At 45.4% G+C, this 22,045-nt stretch overlaps 1 protein-coding gene across 5 annotated transcripts in view; it reads left to right on the top strand.

Annotated features, from left to right (window-relative positions):
• ano7 (anoctamin 7) overlaps positions 1 to 17,652 on the top strand; it is a 99,063-nt gene extending 81,411 nt beyond the window's left edge. For 2 of the 5 annotated variants that reach the window (XM_082502333.1, XM_082502335.1), the window contains exons 2-24: positions 485 to 641; positions 6,283 to 6,337; positions 6,417 to 6,544; positions 7,004 to 7,111; positions 7,186 to 7,322; positions 7,397 to 7,454; positions 8,180 to 8,290; positions 8,376 to 8,541; positions 8,615 to 8,705; positions 8,810 to 8,906; positions 9,256 to 9,399; positions 9,477 to 9,614; positions 10,798 to 10,896; positions 11,039 to 11,141; positions 11,616 to 11,727; positions 11,818 to 11,872; positions 12,795 to 12,892; positions 13,051 to 13,202; positions 13,292 to 13,497; positions 13,755 to 13,897; positions 15,146 to 15,236; positions 15,333 to 15,452; positions 15,526 to 17,150. In XM_082502333.1, coding sequence (XP_082358459.1) covers positions 485 to 641; positions 6,283 to 6,337; positions 6,417 to 6,544; positions 7,004 to 7,111; positions 7,186 to 7,322; positions 7,397 to 7,454; positions 8,180 to 8,290; positions 8,376 to 8,541; positions 8,615 to 8,705; positions 8,810 to 8,906; positions 9,256 to 9,399; positions 9,477 to 9,614; positions 10,798 to 10,896; positions 11,039 to 11,141; positions 11,616 to 11,727; positions 11,818 to 11,872; positions 12,795 to 12,892; positions 13,051 to 13,202; positions 13,292 to 13,497; positions 13,755 to 13,897; positions 15,146 to 15,236; positions 15,333 to 15,452; positions 15,526 to 15,678 — 2,722 coding nt within the window. In that variant the 3' untranslated portion in view covers positions 15,679 to 17,150. Of the gene's footprint in view, positions 1 to 484; positions 642 to 6,282; positions 6,338 to 6,416; positions 6,545 to 7,003; positions 7,112 to 7,185; positions 7,323 to 7,396; positions 7,455 to 8,179; positions 8,291 to 8,375; positions 8,542 to 8,614; positions 8,706 to 8,809; positions 8,907 to 9,255; positions 9,400 to 9,476; positions 9,615 to 10,797; positions 10,897 to 11,038; positions 11,142 to 11,615; positions 11,728 to 11,817; positions 11,873 to 12,794; positions 12,893 to 13,050; positions 13,203 to 13,291; positions 13,498 to 13,754; positions 13,898 to 15,145; positions 15,237 to 15,332; positions 15,453 to 15,525; positions 17,151 to 17,178 lie in introns of those variants that run through there. The other 3 variants (XR_014270732.1, XM_082502334.1, XM_082502336.1) reach the window with 3 other exon arrangements.
• Positions 17,653 to 22,045: the final 4,393 nt, after the last annotated feature.

Here is a 22,045-nt window from a genome sequence, read left to right as displayed (position 1 = left end):
TGACAGCGTCACCCTGACGGACGGAAACGAGTTTTAATCAATGAACCGCGGAGCTGCACGCGCAGTTACACACACGGCTGGTAACCCGCCGTCAGCGCCGGTGAGGCCAGTGTTTCCATTGACATCGTCCAGTGGGATTAAAGTTATTCACGGTGACGCTGTGCAGAGTGCTGTGCTGTAAAAGTCACAAGTCCTTCACCTGCACAAACTTTCCATCATAACAGTGTTAAATGTATTTATTGTGTTATTCATGAGAGGAGCTGGGAGCAGACTGTCAGAACATTAGAAAACAATAGAAAACAAAGCTGCTTCATAGCTGCTCCGTGTTTAAGACCCTCACGATGTGATCGACCTGATAAACAGACGAGCTCATAAAAGAACGTCAGTCCTCTGCAGGATGTAGAGACTGAAGACCTGAACCACAACTGTCACTACGGTGCAGTCGGTGACATCATGGCACAATGAAAATAACATTAAACGACAGGTGTGTGTGTGTGTGTGTGTGTGTGTGTGTGTGTGTGTGTGTGTGTGCGCAGGAGGAGGAAGGTTTTGGGAGGATGAGGCGGAGAGGGGATCAGAGAGAGGATGGCACAACACTAATCACCATGGAAACCAGCCCAGAGAACAACTATGGCACCATGGTAACAGGATGTGGTCAATCCGGTCGTTAAGTGATGACGCGACGAATCCTACTTCCGGGCCTAAAGTAGTCTGCGTTTAATATGGCTTTTGTGTTGTTAACATGTTTAATGTTTTGTATTTTCTTCTATTTGATCTCAAAAAGCTCCTAAAACAGTCAGTGATCACTGTTGACCTCCCTCGGCTTTTATTACCACTAATCATTTATTTAAGCTCAGTTTTTAAAACCTTAGGATGTAACTACAGCCCAGCCCATGCAGCAGTATATGAATGACTAACCTCGTATGTGGATGGATTATCTCAGTTGTTCTCCTGGCTGAAGTTTGGTCCTTTTACAGCATCCTGCCATGCGATTACATTTGTTCCTGACCACCGAGAACACTCACGTTAACTTTTATCGAGTGGAAAAAAAGTTAGCTTGTTTATATTAAGCTAACATAGCTGTGTCGCTAGCGGTCACGTAGCACATCATTATATAGCAGCTAGCCCAACTTCAGTAACCCTACAAACGTCACTGCTGTTTAGTTTTCTGTCTTCATTTATGTTGGAAGTGATAACAGAGCTGTACGTTTGAATTTGTTTCCAAAACCCCGCAGGCAGGACATGCTATATTGTATTTAGATAGAAGCTAACGAGCTAACTCCCTGCTAACTTCTAACTGCGTTAAATGTCATAAATTCCGTTTTCATGGATGCCTGGATGTTAAACTCAATTGTTACACCTGGTAGAGCAGAACGCTGATCATTTTATTAAAGATGAAAAACTTTAGACAGTTTTTCAACTCTCAGTAATGCCACAGTGATCGTTTGATATATGGACCTGCAGCAGAGTTTAGACCCAGACACGGCTAGTGACGTCAGACTTAACAATCGGATTACTCTCTGATTGGATTGAAAAGTAAAATCCCTGTAGCTAAAAGATGCAAGTTGAAGTTTCACCCAAACGTGCAGGAAGTTGTCTGATTTCACTGTCGACTCTCAGAGCTGATGGCGGTAAAATGCGATTGTCCTCTCGTATGGTCAGCCTGGCTGCAGCATCACTGGTTACACCAGCAGGAGGCGACACACTTCGTTAGGGTTGTACTGGTCTCTGGTTTGGGCTCGTATTCTTGTAAAACATGGAGGCCATCAACGATCATCCAGGATGGTCTCATCAGTTTATCACAAACCGTTAGCCACGCCTCACTCCTCACAGCTGGTTTCAAAACTTGCAGATGGCAACACTGAGCATGCTCAGTTCACCTAAATCAGTGACATTACAGTATCTATGGCCACCTTTTATACTGTCCAGGGCTCATGCTGGACTGTATTCACAGTTCTCACTGCAAAAAAGGTGTTTAAAGCACAAACTTCAATACAACTGGATGGTAACTTTAGACTCCGCCCCCTTGTGATAGCTACTGCACGCAGCTCTAAACTGTGCTGGGCCTCAAACTAACAGAAGCTCACAGTTAGTGTGAAGACGGTTCCGCATGTCTGAGTGAAAGCAGGTGAAACCCGGAAGCTTCACCACAGCTTCGCTCTCTCTGCTGCTTTTTAATTAAACTGGGCTGCGGCAGGAAACAGGAAGTGCATGATGAGGAGAGACTGAGCGGCTCCACTCGGTTCAGCATTGAGTGATCAAACGGTTGATGTTTGTTCCGCTCTTGCTCTTGTGTGTCTGTCGTCGTCCTCATTAGCGACAATGGGGACGTGAAACAGCAGGAAGAGTGGCCCAAAGTGTTTAGGAGCCAATAAAAAACACGAAGCTTCCCGCTTCTGGACCAGTAGCAGCCCAGAGCCACGCAAACACGCCAGCGTAGCCTTTGGGAAGTGGCTACAGGTTTCACGAACTTCTCGAGAATCCTCGGAGCTGTTCATAGAAAGAAATTAGCTCAGTGACCATGAAACGTTTACCTCCATATCTCATTGTTACACGTATCATTAAACAAGATGAATACCGCAGTTACATAGAAATCATAGACACACATTAGCCTCCCCGCTACGTTTGACAGCCATGTGCTGACAGCTGAGGTGTTTGTCTTCACATCTGGGCTGCTGCTGTGAGTGTCGAGCTGTGATCAGCATTTTTGTTTTGGCTCTTGGGACTTTATAATACAGCCCACGGCTAAGAGTGCTGCTATTTTAGGATTAAGTGGGTTTTCCAGGTGCGTTACCTGATATCATGATTGAATTAGCATTACTTGCTGGTGGGTACATTAGAATAAGGAGGTAATAGTTCATGATTTTACCAGGAGGAAGGAATAATTCTGTAATTAACTTTAAGTACTGAGTACTTTCTGGGTATTTTAGCAGAAAAGCAAACAAAATGTTGTCATCTTACATTGTAAATACACTGTACTTTCAGGGGTGTGGGCCATGTTATGTAGTATTTTATTACACATATAACATAAAAATATGTGAAAAGAGCTGTTGTCCTTTTCCTCGTGAGGAGATAAAACAAAGAGCAACAAACGCAGGATCATGTGATCTTTACAAACACTTCAACCAGAATTTTCAGAAGTACAGAAAACATCAATCAATATATGTATCAATATATGTATATATTCATGTATGTGCAAATCAACAGGCTATTAGCCATGGGTGTTTTTATTTTATACGAGATGAAGAACATTGATTCTGTCAGTTTTTTCTCCTTCATGATGATTCAGTTTTCTGTTGGTTTGAAAGTTCTGTTTTGGATTCATCAGGAAAAGATTTCAGTCCACGCTGCTGCTCGTGCCATCCATCATACATCCATCCTATATATCCATCCATCATCCATCCATCCATCATCCATCCATCCTATATATCCATCCATCATCCATCCATCCATCATCCATCCATCCTATATATCCATCCATCATCCATCCATCCATCATCCATCCATCCTATATATCCATCCATCCATCCATCCTATATATCCATCCATCCATCATCCATCCATCCATCATCCATCCATCCTATATATCCATCATCCATCCATCATACATCCATCCTATATATCCATCCATCATCCATCCATCCATCATCCATCCATCCATCCATCATCCATCCATCCTATATATCCATCCATCCATCCATCCATCCATCCATCCATCCTATATATCCATCCATCCATCCATCCATCATCCATCCATCCTATATATCCATCCATCCATCCATCATCCATCCATCCATCCATCCATCCATCCATCATACATCCATCCTATATATCCATCCATCCATCATACATCCATCCTATATATCCATCCATCCATCATCCATCCATCCTATATATCCATCCATCCATCCATCCATCCATCCATCCATCCATCCTATATATCCATCCATCATCCATCCATCCATCCTATATATCCATCCATCCATCCATCCTATATATCCATCCATCCATCATCCATCCATCCTATATATCCATCCATCATCCATCCATCCTATATATCCATCCATCCATCCTATATATCCATCTATCCATCTATCCATCCATCCATCCATCCTATATATCCATCCATCCATCCATCCATCCATCCTATATATCCATCCATCCATCCACCCATCCTATATATCCATCCATCCATCCATCCATCCTATATATCCATCCATCCTATATATCCATCCATCCTATATATCCATCCATCCATCCATCCATCCATCCTATATATCCATCCATCATACATCCATCCTATATATGCATCCATCCATCATCTATCCAATATATGCATCCATCCATCCATCCATCCTATATATCCATCCATCCTATATATCCATCCATCCTATATATGCATCCATCCTATATATCCATCCATCCATCCTATATATGCATCCATCCATCCATCCATCCATCCATCCATCCTATATATGCATCCATCCATCATCTATCCAATATATGCATCCATCATCCATCCATCCATCCTATATATCCATCCATCCATCCATCCTATATATCCATCCATCCATCATCCATCCATCCTATATATCCATCCATCATCCATCCATCCTATATATCCATCCATCCATCCTATATATCCATCTATCCATCTATCCATCCATCCATCCATCCTATATATCCATCCATCCATCCACCCATCCTATATATCCATCTATCCATCCATCCATCCATCCATCCTATATATCCATCCATCCATCCACCCATCCTATATATCCATCCATCCATCCATCCTATATATCCATCCATCCTATATATCCATCCATCCATCCATCCATCCATCCTATATATCCATCCATCATACATCCATCCTATATATGCATCCATCCATCATCTATCCAATATATGCATCCATCCATCCATCCAATATATGCATCCATCCTATATATCCATCCATCCATCCTATATATGCATCCATCCATCCATCCATCCATCCATCCATCCATCCATCCTATATATGCATCCATCCATCATCTATCCAATATATGCATCCATCCATCCATCCATCCTATATATGCATCCATCCATCCATCCATCCTATATATCCATCCACCCATCCATCCATCATCCATCCAATATATGCATCCATCCATCATCTATCCAATATATGCATCCATCCATCCATCCATCCTATATATGCATCCATCCATCCATCCATCCATCCATCCTATATATCCATCCACCCATCCATGCATCATCCATCCTATATATTCATCCACCCATCCATCCATCATCCATCCTATATATCCATCCATCCATCCTATATATCCATCCATCCATCCATCCATCCATCCATCCTATATATCCATCCATCCATCCTATATATGCATCCATCCATCCATCCATCCATCCATCCATCCATCCATCCATCCATCCATCCATCAATCAATAACACATTAGCCGTGTTAGCCCTGCTGCTTGTGCCCTGCTCTTTATTTACTCTTGTGAGCAGGAGAGTGAGAACAGTCCTTATCACATTTTATTATTTAACTTGGACAGCAGAGCAGCCGTGGTGCATAATAAAAATGTAAAAAGGCTAGATTAAACCACTACAGTAGTAAATTAATTTAGAGTATAATTATTTTCTTGTATTTTCACCTCCTTATTCTGAGGTGTTTCTACTGGTACATGTTTGTAGGTAAATGCCATTTGATTTGATTTGACTGTAAAGCAGGTAAAACGTGATTCCAGTGGAATTCCACGTGTGGTCGTGGGCCGTCTGAGTGCTGTGGCATTTTTCCACAGTTATGCAAACAGTGGGTTTGTGGTGACAAGTTTACACACGTGAGTCGGCTAATGTAATGAGCACACAAGTAAACTCCGTATGAATAATTCATAAAGTCGGCACGTCGTCTCTGTCCCACAGAAATGAATGGATCGGATGCCTCATAGATAAAATGGTCTTTGATTGATTGGATTGTACAAACAGTGTATCCTCTCCTTCCTTGCCTGCAGAGACAAACATGGCAGAGCATTGTTCCAAAACAGCGTTCTCTCCTTCAGAACCCTTCTAAAGGTGCTTGTCTCCACTCCAGGGCCTGCCAGGCTCCATGAATAACTCTGATCATCAGCAGGATTCAGTCCTTTAAGCCTTCACTGGAAGTCTCACAGTTTCCTTAGAATTACAAACTCTTAGTTTCAGGAAGCTTTTTGAAAACAGACCCTGCTCTTTGATTGTTTTCCTCTAAATTCAGTCTGACAGGTTTTATTATTTCCCAGAATGCAGTTCAGCCTGAGGATGGGAATGTTTTCAGTGATGGATCGACTCGAGTCGGTGAGTAGAAAACAAAATCATACCGTTCCAAACGCAGCGTGTTTAGCAGACGAATTAAACCTGTGATCCTCTCGGACAGACTTTGTGCTGGTGTGGGAGGAGCCAAGGAGCATGCAGGAGGAGAGCATGGGTGTTAGCCCCGCCCACCGCCGGTGGAGGGAGGAGTTTCTGAAAAGACTGAGACACTCTGGACTTCTGCAGGAACAGGTAAGCTAAACAAACACAGGTGAGTCTGCAGGTAAGGCAAACATGGAGGAAGTGAAACTAAACTGTCACATGACCCACATGCCACCTTCACTTTGGATATCAGGAAATAAACAACAGACATTATATAGACAATAACAGACATAATTGTATCATTGGCTTACTGATGATGTGCTTCTATGTGTTTCTGTTTGATGGATGGAAGCTAACCAGCAGCTAAATGCACCTTTCAATCAATCAATCAATACTTTATTTATATTATAGCTCATTGAAAAGACCAGAGGTGCTCCAAAGTGTTTCTCAATAGTAAAATATGAAATCAAATTTATTACATATGGGTACAGATGCATAGAGTACAAATACATTTCCAGAAAATAAACAAAGCACTAATTAACCCGTGAGTACTAGTTATGATGTTGAAAGGAGGTGAAGGACGCTGAGCTCTTTTCTTCTTCTCTGCAGAAGGAGGTCCTCCAGACAAAGAAGAGGATCTGTTTTGTCCTCCTCAGCGCTCCGTGGAGCGTGCTCTGTTACTACGCTGAGGAGATCAGCCTCAGAGTCCCACTGCAGGTAAAGCCCACGTCCTCTGCCGCCGTCCTCACGCTCAGCAGCCATCTCACGGCATGTCCTCTGTCCTCCTGCAGGTGGTCACCGCCCCCATCGTTAACTGGTCCGAACAGATCCTGTCCAAGCTGTCTCTTCCCAACCTTATGTCCCAGGACGTCCCCAACCCCCCGCCCGACTACTACACCTGCCAGTTCAGGACCAACAAGCTGGAGAGGTACAAACACTCAGGACCTGAGTCCCGTGTCACCCTCATCCTCCTCCTTCACTCTCCCTGTTTCCTGCCTGCAGGTTTTTGGGCAGCGACAACAAAGACACGTTCTTCAAGACGACCCAGAGACACCAGGTGGTGAGTGAAGAAAACAAAACGGTCTCGAGGAACTCGTGGCCGTGCCGTGCACTTCACTGTGGTGCATGTAGAAATGAAAACTGAATGTTTATGGTGTATTTTAGGATAGTTTGACTATTTCAGAGGACAAATCCAGAACAGAGAAACAGACAAATAAATGTTAATATTTCAAAAAATCTTTAAACAAAAATACACAAACCAACATCTAAGAGTTTTTAACCCAAAGAACCTGAAAGTGTGAATTTAAGATTTCTTGTGCTGCTTCATTAATGACACAAAACCCGAGCAGACGGGAACTGTGTGTTTGGTCGTGTTGGGAAAGTTTCCAGTGCAGCTTCAACAAACTGAGCTGAGAGCGAGCTGCTCTGATTGGCTCAAAGGCAGAAATACCAGCGAAGCAGATCCAGGATGTATCGGTCAACAGACGGATGCTGGCAGCGGCAACGCCTCCTCCTCAAACAAACTCGACAAACACACACACACAAATGTCCGTGTGTGTAGCACTTTATTTTATGAGTCTGTACTTCCTTAACAATCCACTGAAGTTTCCTGAAAACAACACAAACATGTTTCTGTGGTTCTGAGTGGAGATGGCTGTGGTGTTCTGCAGTGTCCTGGAGGCTCTGTTTCTATTAATGCTAAAAGTTTCACGGAAACAAAGTTTCAGCCCTAGACATGGTTATGCTAGCTTAGCTGAGTCCCTTGAAACCCTCGTGTCCCTCTAGCTGTACGAGATCTTAGCCAGGACTCCATACGGTTCGGTGAAGAACGGGGAGGTGGGCGTCGACCGTCTGCTGAACGAGCAGGTCTTCACCGCCGCCTACCCGCTGCACGAGGTGAGATGTGCACCACGAGCCTGGTCTGAAGCTGCTGTGATTCCCAGACTGAAGCCCAGGCTGATGTTTGATACCATGTTTGCAGGGAGATTATCAGCTGCCGACCCCCCCGGTCAGTCCCCAGAGTTTAAGCCTGAGGCAGATCCTGTATGCTTACTGGGCCCAGTGGTCCTGCTGGAGACGCTACCAACCTCTGGACCACATCAGGGAGTACTTTGGGGAGAAGATCGCACTTTATTTTGCCTGGTTAGGTAAATATGAGGAAAATACCTCCGATGTTATGCCGTTATTTGGTGACAAGCGTCTCACCGTGTCTGCATGCAGGCTTCTACACCGGCTGGCTGCTGCCGGCGTCTGTCGTCGGGACGGTGATCTTCCTGATCGGGTTTTGGCTCGTGGCCACCGACGTTCCAGCGTGAGTACAAACTCATCGTCAGCGTTCATTTTAAAGCAGTTTGTGAGGACATGCTCACTCGTCATGGTTGATGCACCTGTGGTGATCTGTGTTTGAATTTGTAGGAACGAGTTGTGTGGTAGCGGAAACAGCTTCATCATGTGTCCGCTCTGTAATATCTGCTCCTACTGGAACTACTCCAGCATCTGCGTCACCTACAAGGTACCTGCCACCACCACACCTCTCACATTTATTTAAATGTTTCCGTTCTCTGGGAAAACACAGGGCGAGGCAAAGCAGCCATGTTCCTTATTCCAGCATATATTCATGCATCACTCATCTCGCTGATCTCTGTGAGATGGATCGTGGACGTTTCTTCAGAGGTTTCTGTTTCCTGATACGTCGCCTGGCAGATTAATAGTTGGGCAGTTTAAAAGTGGACAGCAGTAGACAACTCTGTCCTCTGACCTCATCAGGTCCTCTGAGCTAAATGTTTGGAAACCAGCACAGGCTGATGTTACTGAGCCATCTGTGTATCCACCACTCTGAAAGGCTGCTTGTGTCTCTGCAGGCAGGTCTGCTGTTTGATAACGGAGGAACCGTTTTCCTCAGTGTCTTCATGTCTCTGTGGGCCATCACCTTCCTCGAGTACTGGAAGAGAACATGTTCATCTTTGTCTCACCGCTGGGACTGCTCCGAATTCCAGGACATCGAGGTGCGAAGCCGTCGCTAAGTTAACCAGGGGATTGTTTCGGGAGGTTTGTGAATTTGTGAATTTCACATCTTTGGCAGGAGCGACCTCGTCCAGAGTTCACCGCCATGGCACCGATGACCATGAGGAACCCGGTGACCGGAGCGGAGGAGCCGTATTTTCCTGAAAATAAGCGGTTCAACAGAACTCTGACTGGCTGCATGGTCATCATCATCATGGTGAGTCTCCTGAAGTCCTCGTTGCCAACACAGTCTAACACGCACGTCCACCCGATCTACGGTCACGGCTTCCACAGGTGTAAGATGATTATTGCGTGATGCCAGCAGAGGGTAGCGTCGTTTCCCACAGTGGCCCCTCCCCCATCCTGCTCTGGAGCTGGCATTCACTCCCGCCTCCAACATGTGAAGCAGTTCTTGTTTGGGGGTCAGCGCTGACATCACTGTGATGGAAAGGAGCTGCAGGTTGGAACCATCAGGGACTGTGGGTGATGCTAATTCAGATTCTGTCCAGCCTGTTATAATGTGGTCTCCATCTATGACCACAACTCCAAAGAAGTTGGGACACTGAGTCAAACACAAATAAAAATATCATGCAGTGATTCGCAAATCTCACAAAGTCTCGTTTTATTGCCAGTAGCACATGTAGTGCTTAAACTGAAACACATCCTGTTGGATGTGATGGAGAACAGAGCACCTTGAAGCCACATGTGACCAAGATGGACAAACGGCGCCGTCTCCTCTGGGCCAAAACAGATCTGAGGTCAGACACATTCAAACATGGACGCCGAAGCCTTGGGCTGAAGAGGAGAGCTAGCGTTCAGCTGGGGGGGGGGCGTCAGTGTCCATGGAACTGACAGCTGGCACATCTGGAAAGGCTCCATCAGTGCTGAAAGGTGTAAAGTGGTGTTAGAGCAACATCTGCTCCATGCAGATGTTTCTCAGGAAGGTCTTTGTGTTTGAGCCGGACGACGCTGAACAGCAGACTGCTTCTATAACAGCCTTACGGCTTCAAAAAATCACTTCCCGATGTTTTTATTCACATTTACAGCCTCAGTGGTGACAAAGATGTTAACACCCACCATCAGCTGTACGTTAGACGAGCAGCAGGTCTCCTACGAGCTTTCTGGCCTCACGTTTCTTCTGTTAGCACATTTATGTTTGGGTTTGCTGCAGAGGAGAAAATTAGCCAACCTGAAGCAGCTGCTGTTGCCTGTGTGCATGTTAGCAGGTTCATTAAGTTCATGATGTCATGCTTGACAGATCCATATCTGGCCAATGAGATTTCTCTCCCATATGCTAACCAGTCAGTGTGCATCTACATTTATGAATCTGTCTGTGTCTCTACCTTAAATGAAATCAGGTGTCAGTGGATAAAAGGTCTGAAATGACTTCTTCCGCGCAGGTCGCTGTGGTGTTGATTTTTCTCACGGCCATCATTTTGTATCGCACCATCCTCAGCATCATCATCTACAAGTCAGAGTACAGCTTCTTCAGCTTCTCTGTGAGTAAGAGGCAGCTCGCCTGCCTTCACCTGGGTCCACAAAGCTTAACCGAGGACTGCAATATCACTGACGCCATCACACCTGTCTCTGTGTGTGTGTGTGTGTGTGTGTGTGTGTGTGTGTGTGTGTGTGTGTGTGTAGGCTGGGAGAATAGCCAGTTTCTCAGGGTCAGTGTTGAATCTGCTGGTCATCCTTCTGCTGTCCAGGATTTACACCGCCCTGGCCCACATCCTCACCCGCTGGGGTGAGTCTCCCTCCACGTCTCAGCCTCGTTTAAAGAAACTTTACACATTTTCATAAACTGTAGAATTCTGTGAAGATGTCTGATTTTTCTGAGACCAGTTTATGAATATTTTAGGAAGTCTACTTTTAGTTGATAACAAATAACAGCTGCTAACGAGCTTTTACTAAGTAATCTTGGTTTTTCATTTTCACCACTGTTCAGGTAAAAATAGACAAATTTAATTTGGCGCCATGATCTTCATTTCATCTGAAGGTGTGTGTGTGTGTACTTGTTTAGACATCTTTGTGGGGACCAACAGTCACTTATGGGGTTTGAAGCATTTTTGACTCAAAATGTGGTTTTAGTGTCAGGGTCAGGTTATGGTTAGGATTAGGCATGGTTAGGGTAAGCAGCTGGGATAAGCATTATGTCAATGAGATGTCCTCACTAAGATATGAAAACGAGAATACGTGTGTGTCTGTGTGTTGCTGTCAGAGATGCATCGCACTCAGACGAAATACGAAGACATGTTCATCCTGAAAGTTTTCGTCTTCCAGTTTGTTAACTTCTACTCGTCTCCGGTCTACATCGCCTTCTTCAAAGGCAGGTGAGAGCCAGCGCAGAGCAGGCTGATCATTGAACTGATGGACTCGCCTCGGCTGGTTTGTAAAACCTGCTGATTGGTTGTTTGTTTCAGGTTCATTGGCTACCCTGGAAATTACAACACTTTGTTTGGAGTCCGCAACGAAGACGTGAGTTGATGATTGTGGTCATGTGATGATGATGTGACGATTACAGAGAAGTTGTCATGCGCCGCGACGCGCGTGCACAAAAGGGTCCAGACGCAGACTCAAGCACAAGCAGAAAATGACACTTTATTATAGCAACAAAAACCAGAACCAGAGGAGCAAAACGAGGAACTAAAAAACCCGGGGAAACAGTGACGCGAGGAACCGTGGGAGGCTGCAACAGAAAGGGGAGAAGATTACCAGGGAGCCGGGAAGCGGGGCAAACGCATCAAGACTGAGTTAGACTAGTTGGCTTACAATTAGAGCGGGACCGTGGGAGCTCGGGAGGGACGTCCGTGAGAAGGGAATCCGTGGAGGTAGTGGATGGGCCAGATGACGCACCGGGTGATCCAACTGGGCAGGAGGACGGGCAGGAGGACAGGCAGGTGGCAGACGTTGAACGCCGGATCGAAACCTAGACACAAGTAGGCAGATTTAACGCAGCTCCAACGAGATATTAATGCAACGCTTTCGCGGGAGTCTAGTTGCCACAGAGAGGTGATTAACGGGCTGACGTGGAGCCTCCGTCAGTGCCGGGCTAAGTAGCTCTTCGGGTAATCACCCCGATGGAGAGCAGGTGTGCCGGTGATGGCCCAGCCCGGGGGTGTGGCTACCCGAGCATCACACATTCCACACGCAGGACCACGGACCGTGACAGTAGCATCAGATCTCTGCATGGAGACCTTAGGTCAGACACAGTTTTTCAATGATGCTGTGAGTGCTCACAGACCATTTCAAACAACTGCTTTCCAAAGTGGGACATAAAGCACCCAGAGCAGCATGTGTGAAGTTATAGTAGGGTACCTGCTGATCCATCAGCTGAGCTGCTCGCAGCTGCATGAATAGATGAACCACTAAACTCCGCCTCTCTGGCTGTGTGTTACAGTGTGGAGCAGGTGGATGTCTCATTGATCTGGCTCAGGAGCTGCTGGTCATCATGGTGGGAAAACAGCTGATCAACAACATCCAGGAGTTCATTTCCCCGTAAACAGACACACACAGATACACAACAAAGTGCACGAGAACAGACTGCATCCTGGTGCCAGTGTCTCTCACAACAGTGATGCATAACGCACAGTTATGTGGATTTGTGTCACCGAGCGCAGTCTCGCTTTGCAATGATGTGGGCTCGTTACTTGCAGGAAGGTGAAGTCATGGTGGCAGAAGAGGAAGCTGAATCCTCAGCTGAAGGAGGCGGGACAGGAGGCCCAGAGGCAGGAGGAGGCTTCTCCCTGGGAGGCAGACTACCAGCTGCTGGTCTGTGAGGGACTCTTCAGCGAATACCTGGAGATGGGTGAGTCCCAGGTTTATCCTCACATCCTGGGAGACGTAGAGTTTCATACGAGTCTGGTCTTCACTGTAAATCCTCCTCATCCTTCACAGTGATTCAGTTTGGGTTCATCACCATCTTCGTGGCGGCGTGCCCCCTCGCTCCTCTCTTCGCCCTCATTAATAACTGGGTGGAGGTCCGTCTGGATGCTCAGAAGTTTGTGACTGAATACCGTCGCCCGGTGGTAGAGCGAGCTCAGGACATCGGCATCTGGTTTCCCATCCTGCAGTTCATCGCACACATGGCCGTCCTGAGCAACGTAAGACTGTTTTGGTGTTTTACGTATGGACGAACAGGTAACGCTTGTGGTGTCCTCGGATCAAAAATGGTCCCTAGGTGAATGGCAAACAAGCATATGCGAATTCCAACCCCGCCGATGTCACTCTCACCTGTTTGGCTGTAAAAGCCCAATTTGTATTTCCAAATTTAGCTCAAAACATACGTTTTGTTCGCACCACAACCATAAATCATGAGCCTATAAATGAGCCGCCAACGAATCTGGACTTGTATTTTCAGGCGTTCCTCATAGCGTTTACGTCATCCTTTGTGCCTCGACTGTACTACCGCTACACCAGAGACAGCACACTCAGTGGCTTCATCAACTTCACTCTGGCTACATCACCGCTCAGCTACCAGCAACAGCACAACACATCCTGCAGGTAAGCATCTGCACCACAACACCATCACCGAGAACCGCATGGGCCGGCTGAGCCCGGTCGGGCAGTTATGGACTTCATTTGAGCACCAAAACAGTCTCAGTCATATGATCATACAAGACCAGGCATCTCAGCAGCTTTGAGGTTGGGCTCAAAAGTGAAATGTCAAGTTTTCAAAGAAAGAACTTTGATTAGAAACTAAATCTAAAGCACGATAGCAAAGTGTCCCGACTGTTTTAACTCCACGTCAGTAGCCACATCTTTGTGTGCCTCACACTTGTGAGCTCATCACTGCCAGGTCAACACTTCATCTTAATACATCCTCTGTGGTCATTAGCCACGTTATAGACTCTTCATATGGCACATAATGGAACAGGAATATCATTTATATGTAGATGCACATCTCCCCTGACCAAGTAATGTTTGGGCTCAAACTGGGCTCTGTCTAACATTACGTTCAGCTAATGTGGGACTGGAAGTAGATTACATTAGACTTACTGGTCCCACATGATCACAACACAGTGGTTGTCATGATCAGAGTTCGTGGAGGTCACGATGGACCTGCCCAAGCTTAAAATGGGTGGACGCCTTTTTTCTAGATGTGTTTTCAATGAGATCCAAAGACAATTCAGTTTTATTTACACAGCGCCAAATCACAACAACAGTCGCCTCAAGGTGCTTTATACTGTAAGGCAGACCCTACAATGATACATACAGAGAAAAACTCCACAATATGACCCCCTATGAGCAGCACTTTGGCAACAGTGGGAAGGAAAAACTCCCTTTTAACAGGAAGAAACCTCCAGCAGAACCAGGCTCAGGGAGGGCGGTGAGATGAGGAAGACAGGACAAAGACATGCTGAGGAAGAGAGACGGCAGACAACTTTTTACGTTTTTATTTGACAACCTAATCTTGACGTCACCTTTCATTTAACATTTGGTCGGTAGGAACAAAATCCTGAGGACAAATTTACTGCTGCCGTTAATGTTTCGAGTGCTGTAGAGGAACCAGAGAGCGTCTGAATGTTTACTGCAGCTCATTTTAGTTATTCTGCAAATTTAAAATGCTGGTGGCGTCATAATATAGTGGTTTACAGCTCTGCGGTTAAGTCCCAGCAGGAGACACAGAGCCTTTGTGTCTGAAATGTATCGGGAGTGAAACTGTGCCACGTGAAATCGTCGAAGCTACCTGCTGTGAACGAGTAGCACAGTACCTACTGCAGGCGATCGACGCGTCGTTATCGTCCACAGGTATTGGGCTTTCAGGGATGAAAATGGTGAATACCTGCCAGAGTACTTCCACCTCCTCGCTATACGGCTCGGTTTCGTCATCATCTTTGAGGTCAGTGTCTCTCAGACTTCACTGAACCCCGAGCGGTCTGTGAACTGCTGATCGGCAGTCCGCACATTGAAGACTTGTCCCATTTTTCTTCCTCAGCATGTAGTCTTCTTCATCGGCCGCTTAATAGATTTGATGGTTCCTGATGTGTCCGAAGAGGTGGAGATGAAGATAAAGAGGGAGCACTACATGGCTAAAGAGGCTCTGGCTGAGAACCAGGTATCAAAGTTAACAGAGTGTCACATGACGGTTTGTCTCGCAGTTTGTTTACTATCGTGTTCTATGCCTGCAGTCTCTGGGGAAGACCATGATTCCTGGGAATGGGGAAGCCCCGCCCAGTGAACTGCGACAGCGTAGATCCAGAATCTCTCCACAGGAGAGCGACCCACCGTCACCGAACCTGGAGGAGATCGCAGAGGAGACTGAAGCAATATTCAGCTCCTAGGACGAAGCTCAGGTGGACTTGGGCTACAACACCCAACGCTCGTTTTTAACCACTGGCTGCTTATCACTGTGCCTGTCATCAAATAACTCTTTAACTGTAACTTACTATTTTCAAAACTTGCCATGTTTGTTGTAATTGAAGTTTCTGAGTTAAATGCTAAATGTTGCTCAGCAGCACCTGATGGGAGGCAGTTAGCGACAGCGCTGTAACATGAGCTGGGCTTTTTCATGTAATGAACATTTGGATATCTGTTACACATAAACTTATACATATCCAATAGGGGTGCAGCGATACTCGTATGGATATTGAACCGTTCGATACAGTGCTTTCGGTTCGGTACGCATATGTATCGAACAATACAACATTTTTAATTTATTTTATCAACTTTCCTTCTGACGATGCTGTCTGTGTTGAGCGCTCAGTGGATCTGCGCTCGACAGTGCAGCCTAGGCGGAGTAGTCGAACGCAGATTCACTGAGCGCAGGGCAAGCTAGCGAGACAGAAGTTAAGCTCTCCTTGCAACATGGCAAATTGAACCTCCCCCACCCTCATTCAGATCTGGCGTTTGGAACTATTTTGGTCTTCATGTGACGTATGACCCTGAAGGTAAGCGAGTCATGGACTAAAGTAAAACAGTATGTTGGATGTGCCACGCAATGCTCAATTACATGGTGGGAGCTAGTGTGTTAGCGCAGTTAGCTCGTTAACGTGTTGACACCGTCCAGCCCCACGCACGGGGCGAACCGCGGTAGCTGGTTAACGGAGATTTGCCGTGTTGTGGCGTTAACGTCATTTCAGATTAACGCTGACAGCACTAGTGGGAACACAACGAATATGACTGCACATTTACTCCGACATCATCCTAGTGCAAAGACAAGTGGAAGCAGACAAAACAACAAGTACGCATGCTACTAACTTTACCCGAGTCATTTAGACAGCCGTTAGCACAGGATTCTCCTTATGGGGACCTGATATGTTTAATATGCTGCTGAGAATATAGCCCAGAAGAAGCGGATAGTATAGCTTTTATTTTGAAAGAGCCATTTCTCTGTAATAAACTCTCTTTTCCAAAGATGAGGGATTCCTCAGATAGATTTATTTTTTTATCCCTTTGTTGTTTCAGCAACATTAAATTTAAAAACTGTACTTTTGAGTTAAAATATATATTTAAAATTTTAATAAATGACAAATTAAAAAGGCATGAACATTTTTTGTATCGAAAAAATATCGAACCGTGAATTTTGTGTATCGTTGCACCCCTACTATCCAAACACTTTACGGATGATTACAGAATCATCAATGCTGGCATGAATTTCACTGTGGATGAGGTAGCTTCTCTCACACTGTAGCTGAATGTGCTGTTTATGTGTATTTGAATGCTTAGTCAGATATCTTTTGTAGTTTAGCTTCTACTGATGAAAAGTTTTAGTTTATTTTCTAATAAAAATTCATGGCCAAGAAGATTTACATTATTTTTGGTATTTTCCATTTTTTTCACAGTTTGTTGTTTGTTGTTCTGTCTGTGTAAGCTCAGCATGAGGACCACTGATGAAAGTGGTGATTAGATGTTCAACCATATCCTCCTGCAGAAGAACAGGCCCAACAGCAGCTACCTCCATCAGCAGGACATCGCCCCACAAAAAATATTTGAGGAACATTTTTCAGATACTCGTGTGATCAAACCTTTTGCACGATTGGATCTGCTTCCAATATTCCAGATCTGACTGAGCACGAAGAGGCCCGAACGACCCATCATTTACGACGTGTTTCCCAGACATGGTTTAAGCCCGTTCCTAAAGTAACAGATAAGTTCAATCTCCACTGAAAACAATCTTAGTGTGAAAAAAGGCTCAACCGAAGCCCAGAGAACTGAGCCATAATTTTCAGCATTATACTGCAATAAACGTGTCACGGCTGGGGCAGCAGTCGCGTGGTGGAATGAGTGAGACCCAGGATGCAGCACTTACTGAGATGCAAGGGTGGTTTATTATACATGACACAACACAAAGTGGGGAGGGGAGGGACAAAGGGAGGACAGCAGGGAGAGCTCACAGTGGATTCACAGACACAATCGCAGAGTGTGATTGTGTGTACAGCGTCTCTTTATGTCTGTCTCCACGTTGGTTGAGTGTGGAGTGAGTGTATATGAGAGCATGAGGGTGGGAATGGATGTTTGTATCTGTGTGTGCCTGTATGTCTGTGTCTATATGTCAGGTTGGGTGTCAGGCGCCACCTCTCTGGGGACATCTCAGGTCCTCCAAGGTTTGGAGGCCTATCTCCACCTACCACCACTTCCCCTGCCAGTGGCGGACTCCCTCAGACATCGGTGCGTTGGTGGTTCTTTGTGTCCGGGGATGGGCGTCCAGGTACACACCGGCTCACTCCTTGGCGGCCGCTTATCGGGGCCTGGAGCCTGGGGCTCGCTCGGGCCACTTCGGAGGTGGGGTGCCCCCGGACTCTCGGCCTGGGGCTCGGTCACTCAGGCGCAGCTGGCTGCCGGCGGAGCTCACGGGCGCGTCACTGCAACTCCCCCTGGCTTCTGCTCCGCGGCTGCTGAGTGAGCCCTCATCTGGGACTCTCCTCAGCTCTTTCTGGGACAGTGGCGCAGCTGCCCCTCTGTGGGTCTTCCTTGGTCTCTTGTGTTCTGGGGGCCTCTGGATGTCTGGAGTTTTGATCTCCTCCATACCTGCTTCATGCCCTGGAGGACGGGGCTGTGGCCCCCCCACACCCTCTAGCAGATTATTACATGAAGGAACCTTTTAAAAAACAAAAAACAAGCGCGTCCATGCTCACAGGTGTACACACGGGTGATCACACCCACAAACTACACCCTTTTTGGCTCCTACCTCAAAGCACACTGTGTTCTGTTGATCTTATGTGCTGCACAATGTTTAATATTTAGTATTTACTGTTATGTTCCCATAGATCATCGTGATGTTGTTTATTCTATTACTCTTTTTCTTCCGCCCCTCCCTGAGAACCAGGCTCAGGGAGGGCGGCTCCCCGGGGCTAAAGAAGCCATAAAGCCATCTCAGAAGCTAAATGTTGGCCTAAAGAAGCTAAATACAGAATATATAATATGGATAAATAGGATTGCACATTTGAGTGAGTCTATTGCACAGTGATTATTGCAGTCGAATATAAGAAAATAAATACTGCAAATATTGCACAGTGAAGAGGCACTACAGCTTAGTTGTTCCCCCCTCCTTTGTCCTCCTGTTTCCCCTCCAGAGAGGAGTTAAACAGTCTGATGGCGTGTGGGACAAAGGAGTTTTTAAGTCTGTTAGTTCTTGTCTTTGGGAGAAGCAACCTGTCACTGAACAGACTCTTCTGGTTGTTAATGGCCGTGTGCAGAGGATGCCCAGCATTGTCCATAATGTCCATCAGTTTCTTTAATGTCCTTTTCTCTGCCACTGTCACCAGAGTGTCCAGCTTCATGCCGACCACAGAGCTAGCCCTCCTGATCAGTTTCTCCAGCCTGGATGAGTCCTTCTTTGCTGTGCTGCTCCCCCAGCACACCACAGCATAGAAAAGTACTCCAGCAACCACCGACTGGTAAAACATCCTCAGGAGCTTCCTGCAGATGTTAAAAGACCTCAGCCTCCTGAGGAAGTACAGTCGGCTTTGGGCTTTTTTATACAGGTGCTCTGTGTTGCATGACCAGTCCAGTTTATTGTCCACCCACAGCCCGAGGTACTTGTACTTGTTGACCACCTCCACCTCCTCCCCCTCTATCTGAACCGGCAGTGGACCTTCTCTGGACCTCCCGAAGTCCACAACCAGTTCCTTAGTCTTTGAGGTGTTGAGTTGCAGGTGGTTTGTGTGACTCCATGCGACAAAGTTCCTCACCAGACTTCTGTACTCCTCTTCCTGATCATCCCAGATACACCCCATGATGGCTGTGTCATCTGCAAACTTCTGAATGTGGCATAATTCAGAGTTGTAGCAGAAGTCAGAGGTGTACAGGGTGAAGAGAAGAGGGGACAGCACAGTTCCCTGTGGTGCTCCTGTGCTGCTGACCACAGTGTCAGACGTGATGTCCTTCAGCCTGACGTACTGTGGTCTGTCGGTGAGGTAGTCGGAGATCCAAGCCACCAGGCAGGGGTCCACCTCCATCCTGTTCAGTTTTTCCTGAAGCATACAGGGCCGGATGGTATTAAAGGCACTGGAAAAGTCAAGAAACAGGATCCTGACCGTGCCTTTTCCCCCATCCAGGTGTGAGTGGGCTCTGTGTAGGAGGTACAGGATGGCATCCTCCACTCCGACACCCGCCTTGTATGCAAACTGTAGTGGGTCCTGGGCATGTTGTACCTGTGGTCGGAGGAAGTTGAGGAAGAGCCGCTCTAGAGTCTTCATAAGATGTGACGTCAGTGCCACCGGTCGGAAGTCATTCAGCTCATTGGGCTCATACTTAAATATTAAAGTATTTGACTTTGCACGTGTGTGGAACAGAGAAAATACATTTAAAGATGTATAGTGTACAATCATTGCAGCCAGGGAAAAGAACAGGCCAAATACATCATTAAAAGTCCAAAATTACTCTGACATTACTCCACTATTCTTAAAATCAAAAATTCTAAAATTCACAGATCTGGTTCATTTTCTCACAGCACAAATTATATATAAAGCAATAAATAACCTGCTTCCTGACAATATTCTAAAAATGTTTTCTAAAAGGGAACGGGGATACAATTTGAGGGGGGAATTAAATTTAAAACATCCTCGTATCAGTACAACATTAAAAAGTTTTTACATCTCTGTGTGTGGAGTGAAGCTGTGGAACAGACTAAGTAAAGATATGAAGCAATGTCCAAGCATGGCGCAGTTTAAAAAGCGGTTTAAGGATATGGTTTTTACAGGGTACAGGGAAAAGGTAGAGATTTGATAGGGTGTTCTTGTCTAATATTTTCATGTGTGTGCGCATGCACGAGTTTGTTGGTATGGGTATATATATATATATATGTATATATATATATATATATATATATATATATATATAATTGTAGGCTGTGTATCCTTGAGGTGTTAATGGGGTTATTGAAAATGTGTATATGTGCGTATGTGTGTATATACGTATGTATGGATAGATAGAAACATATATGTGTATATATTTAAAAAAAAAAAAAAAAAAATTACACATAGCATATAATGTAATTACAAGGAGGTATTTCTGTAGTCTATTGATACTAGATAGTGGAAAAGGGGTGGGATTAAATAAGCTTATGCTTCTTCCTGCTCCTTTTTGAACATGGACGTTATTTGGAGTTGTGGTTGCTCGTTTTCCTTTTGTTTGCTTTGTTCATTTGTCCCTTTTAATTCTATTTTTTTTATACTTTTTCAACATGTTCAAAATAAAGATTCAATCAATCAATCAGACATTACAATGAGTGGAAAAAGACGTCTGACAACAACTGTAGATGCTTTATTCATATGTTTACTCCAAAAATACAGTATTGCTTATGAACAGAAAGACTTTTGAAAAAAGGTCTCAAAGACCTTGTGTGTTTTATCAGTTTCTGAGACAGAAAAGCATCTGGGCTAACATTTAACATGTGAGGGACAGACATATAGTGGAGCTCTGGTGAGGTGTGGCCACATGATTTAAACGGAGTCAGTGGTGTGATCTAGTGATGTGTCGGTTGTGAACGAAACAGCTCTTAGAGCCGACTCTTTGAAGTGAACAACGCGAGCTGACTCCTTATTGGGAACTGTGGGGTTTTTCCTTCTCTCGCCCTCTCTCGCCCTTTTTTCCGCTTCACTCCGCACGCGAGCCTTGTGCTTGCACTGAGCAGAGGGGGGAGGGGCGGTAGTTACACTGGCAGTAGCACAGGAACAGAGCGGGAGGGAGAGAGAGAAAAAGAGAGGCAGGGACAACAACATTACAAAGGTATAGTAATCATACACAACTATTTTCAGTTGCAGATGATAAAGGATTCAGAAAGTTTATTCATGCAGCTCCATATGACAGAGAATGTCCATCTTCTTTTTGTTTTCATATTTTCATTTATATTTAATTGTGTTGTGGTTTGCAGTGTTTTGTGTTGTTTCACTTTAAATTTGTTTAAAAGGAAAAGGCTGAAATATTAAATAGTTAAAAGTTGAAAAGTAAATAGTTGTTTTTTGTATTATATAATTAATTTATGGCACGGTGGTTAGCACTGTTGCTGCACAGCAAGAAGGTCCTGAGGTCAATTCCACCATCAGGCCGGGGTCTTTCTGTGTGGAGTTTGCATGTTCTCCCCGTGTTTGCGTGGGTTCCCTCCGGGTACTCCGGCTTCCTCCCACCGTCCAAAGACATGCAGCTTGTGGGGATAGGTTAATTGGATAATCCAAATTGCCACTAGGTGTGAATGTGAGTGCGAATGGT

The sequence above is a fragment of the Aulonocara stuartgranti genome (assembly GCF_965226115.1).
Source record: "Aulonocara stuartgranti genome assembly, chromosome: 14".
NCBI classification, from domain to species: domain Eukaryota; kingdom Metazoa; phylum Chordata; class Actinopteri; order Cichliformes; family Cichlidae; genus Aulonocara; species Aulonocara stuartgranti.
This window is presented reverse-complemented; position numbering and strand designations above follow the sequence as displayed.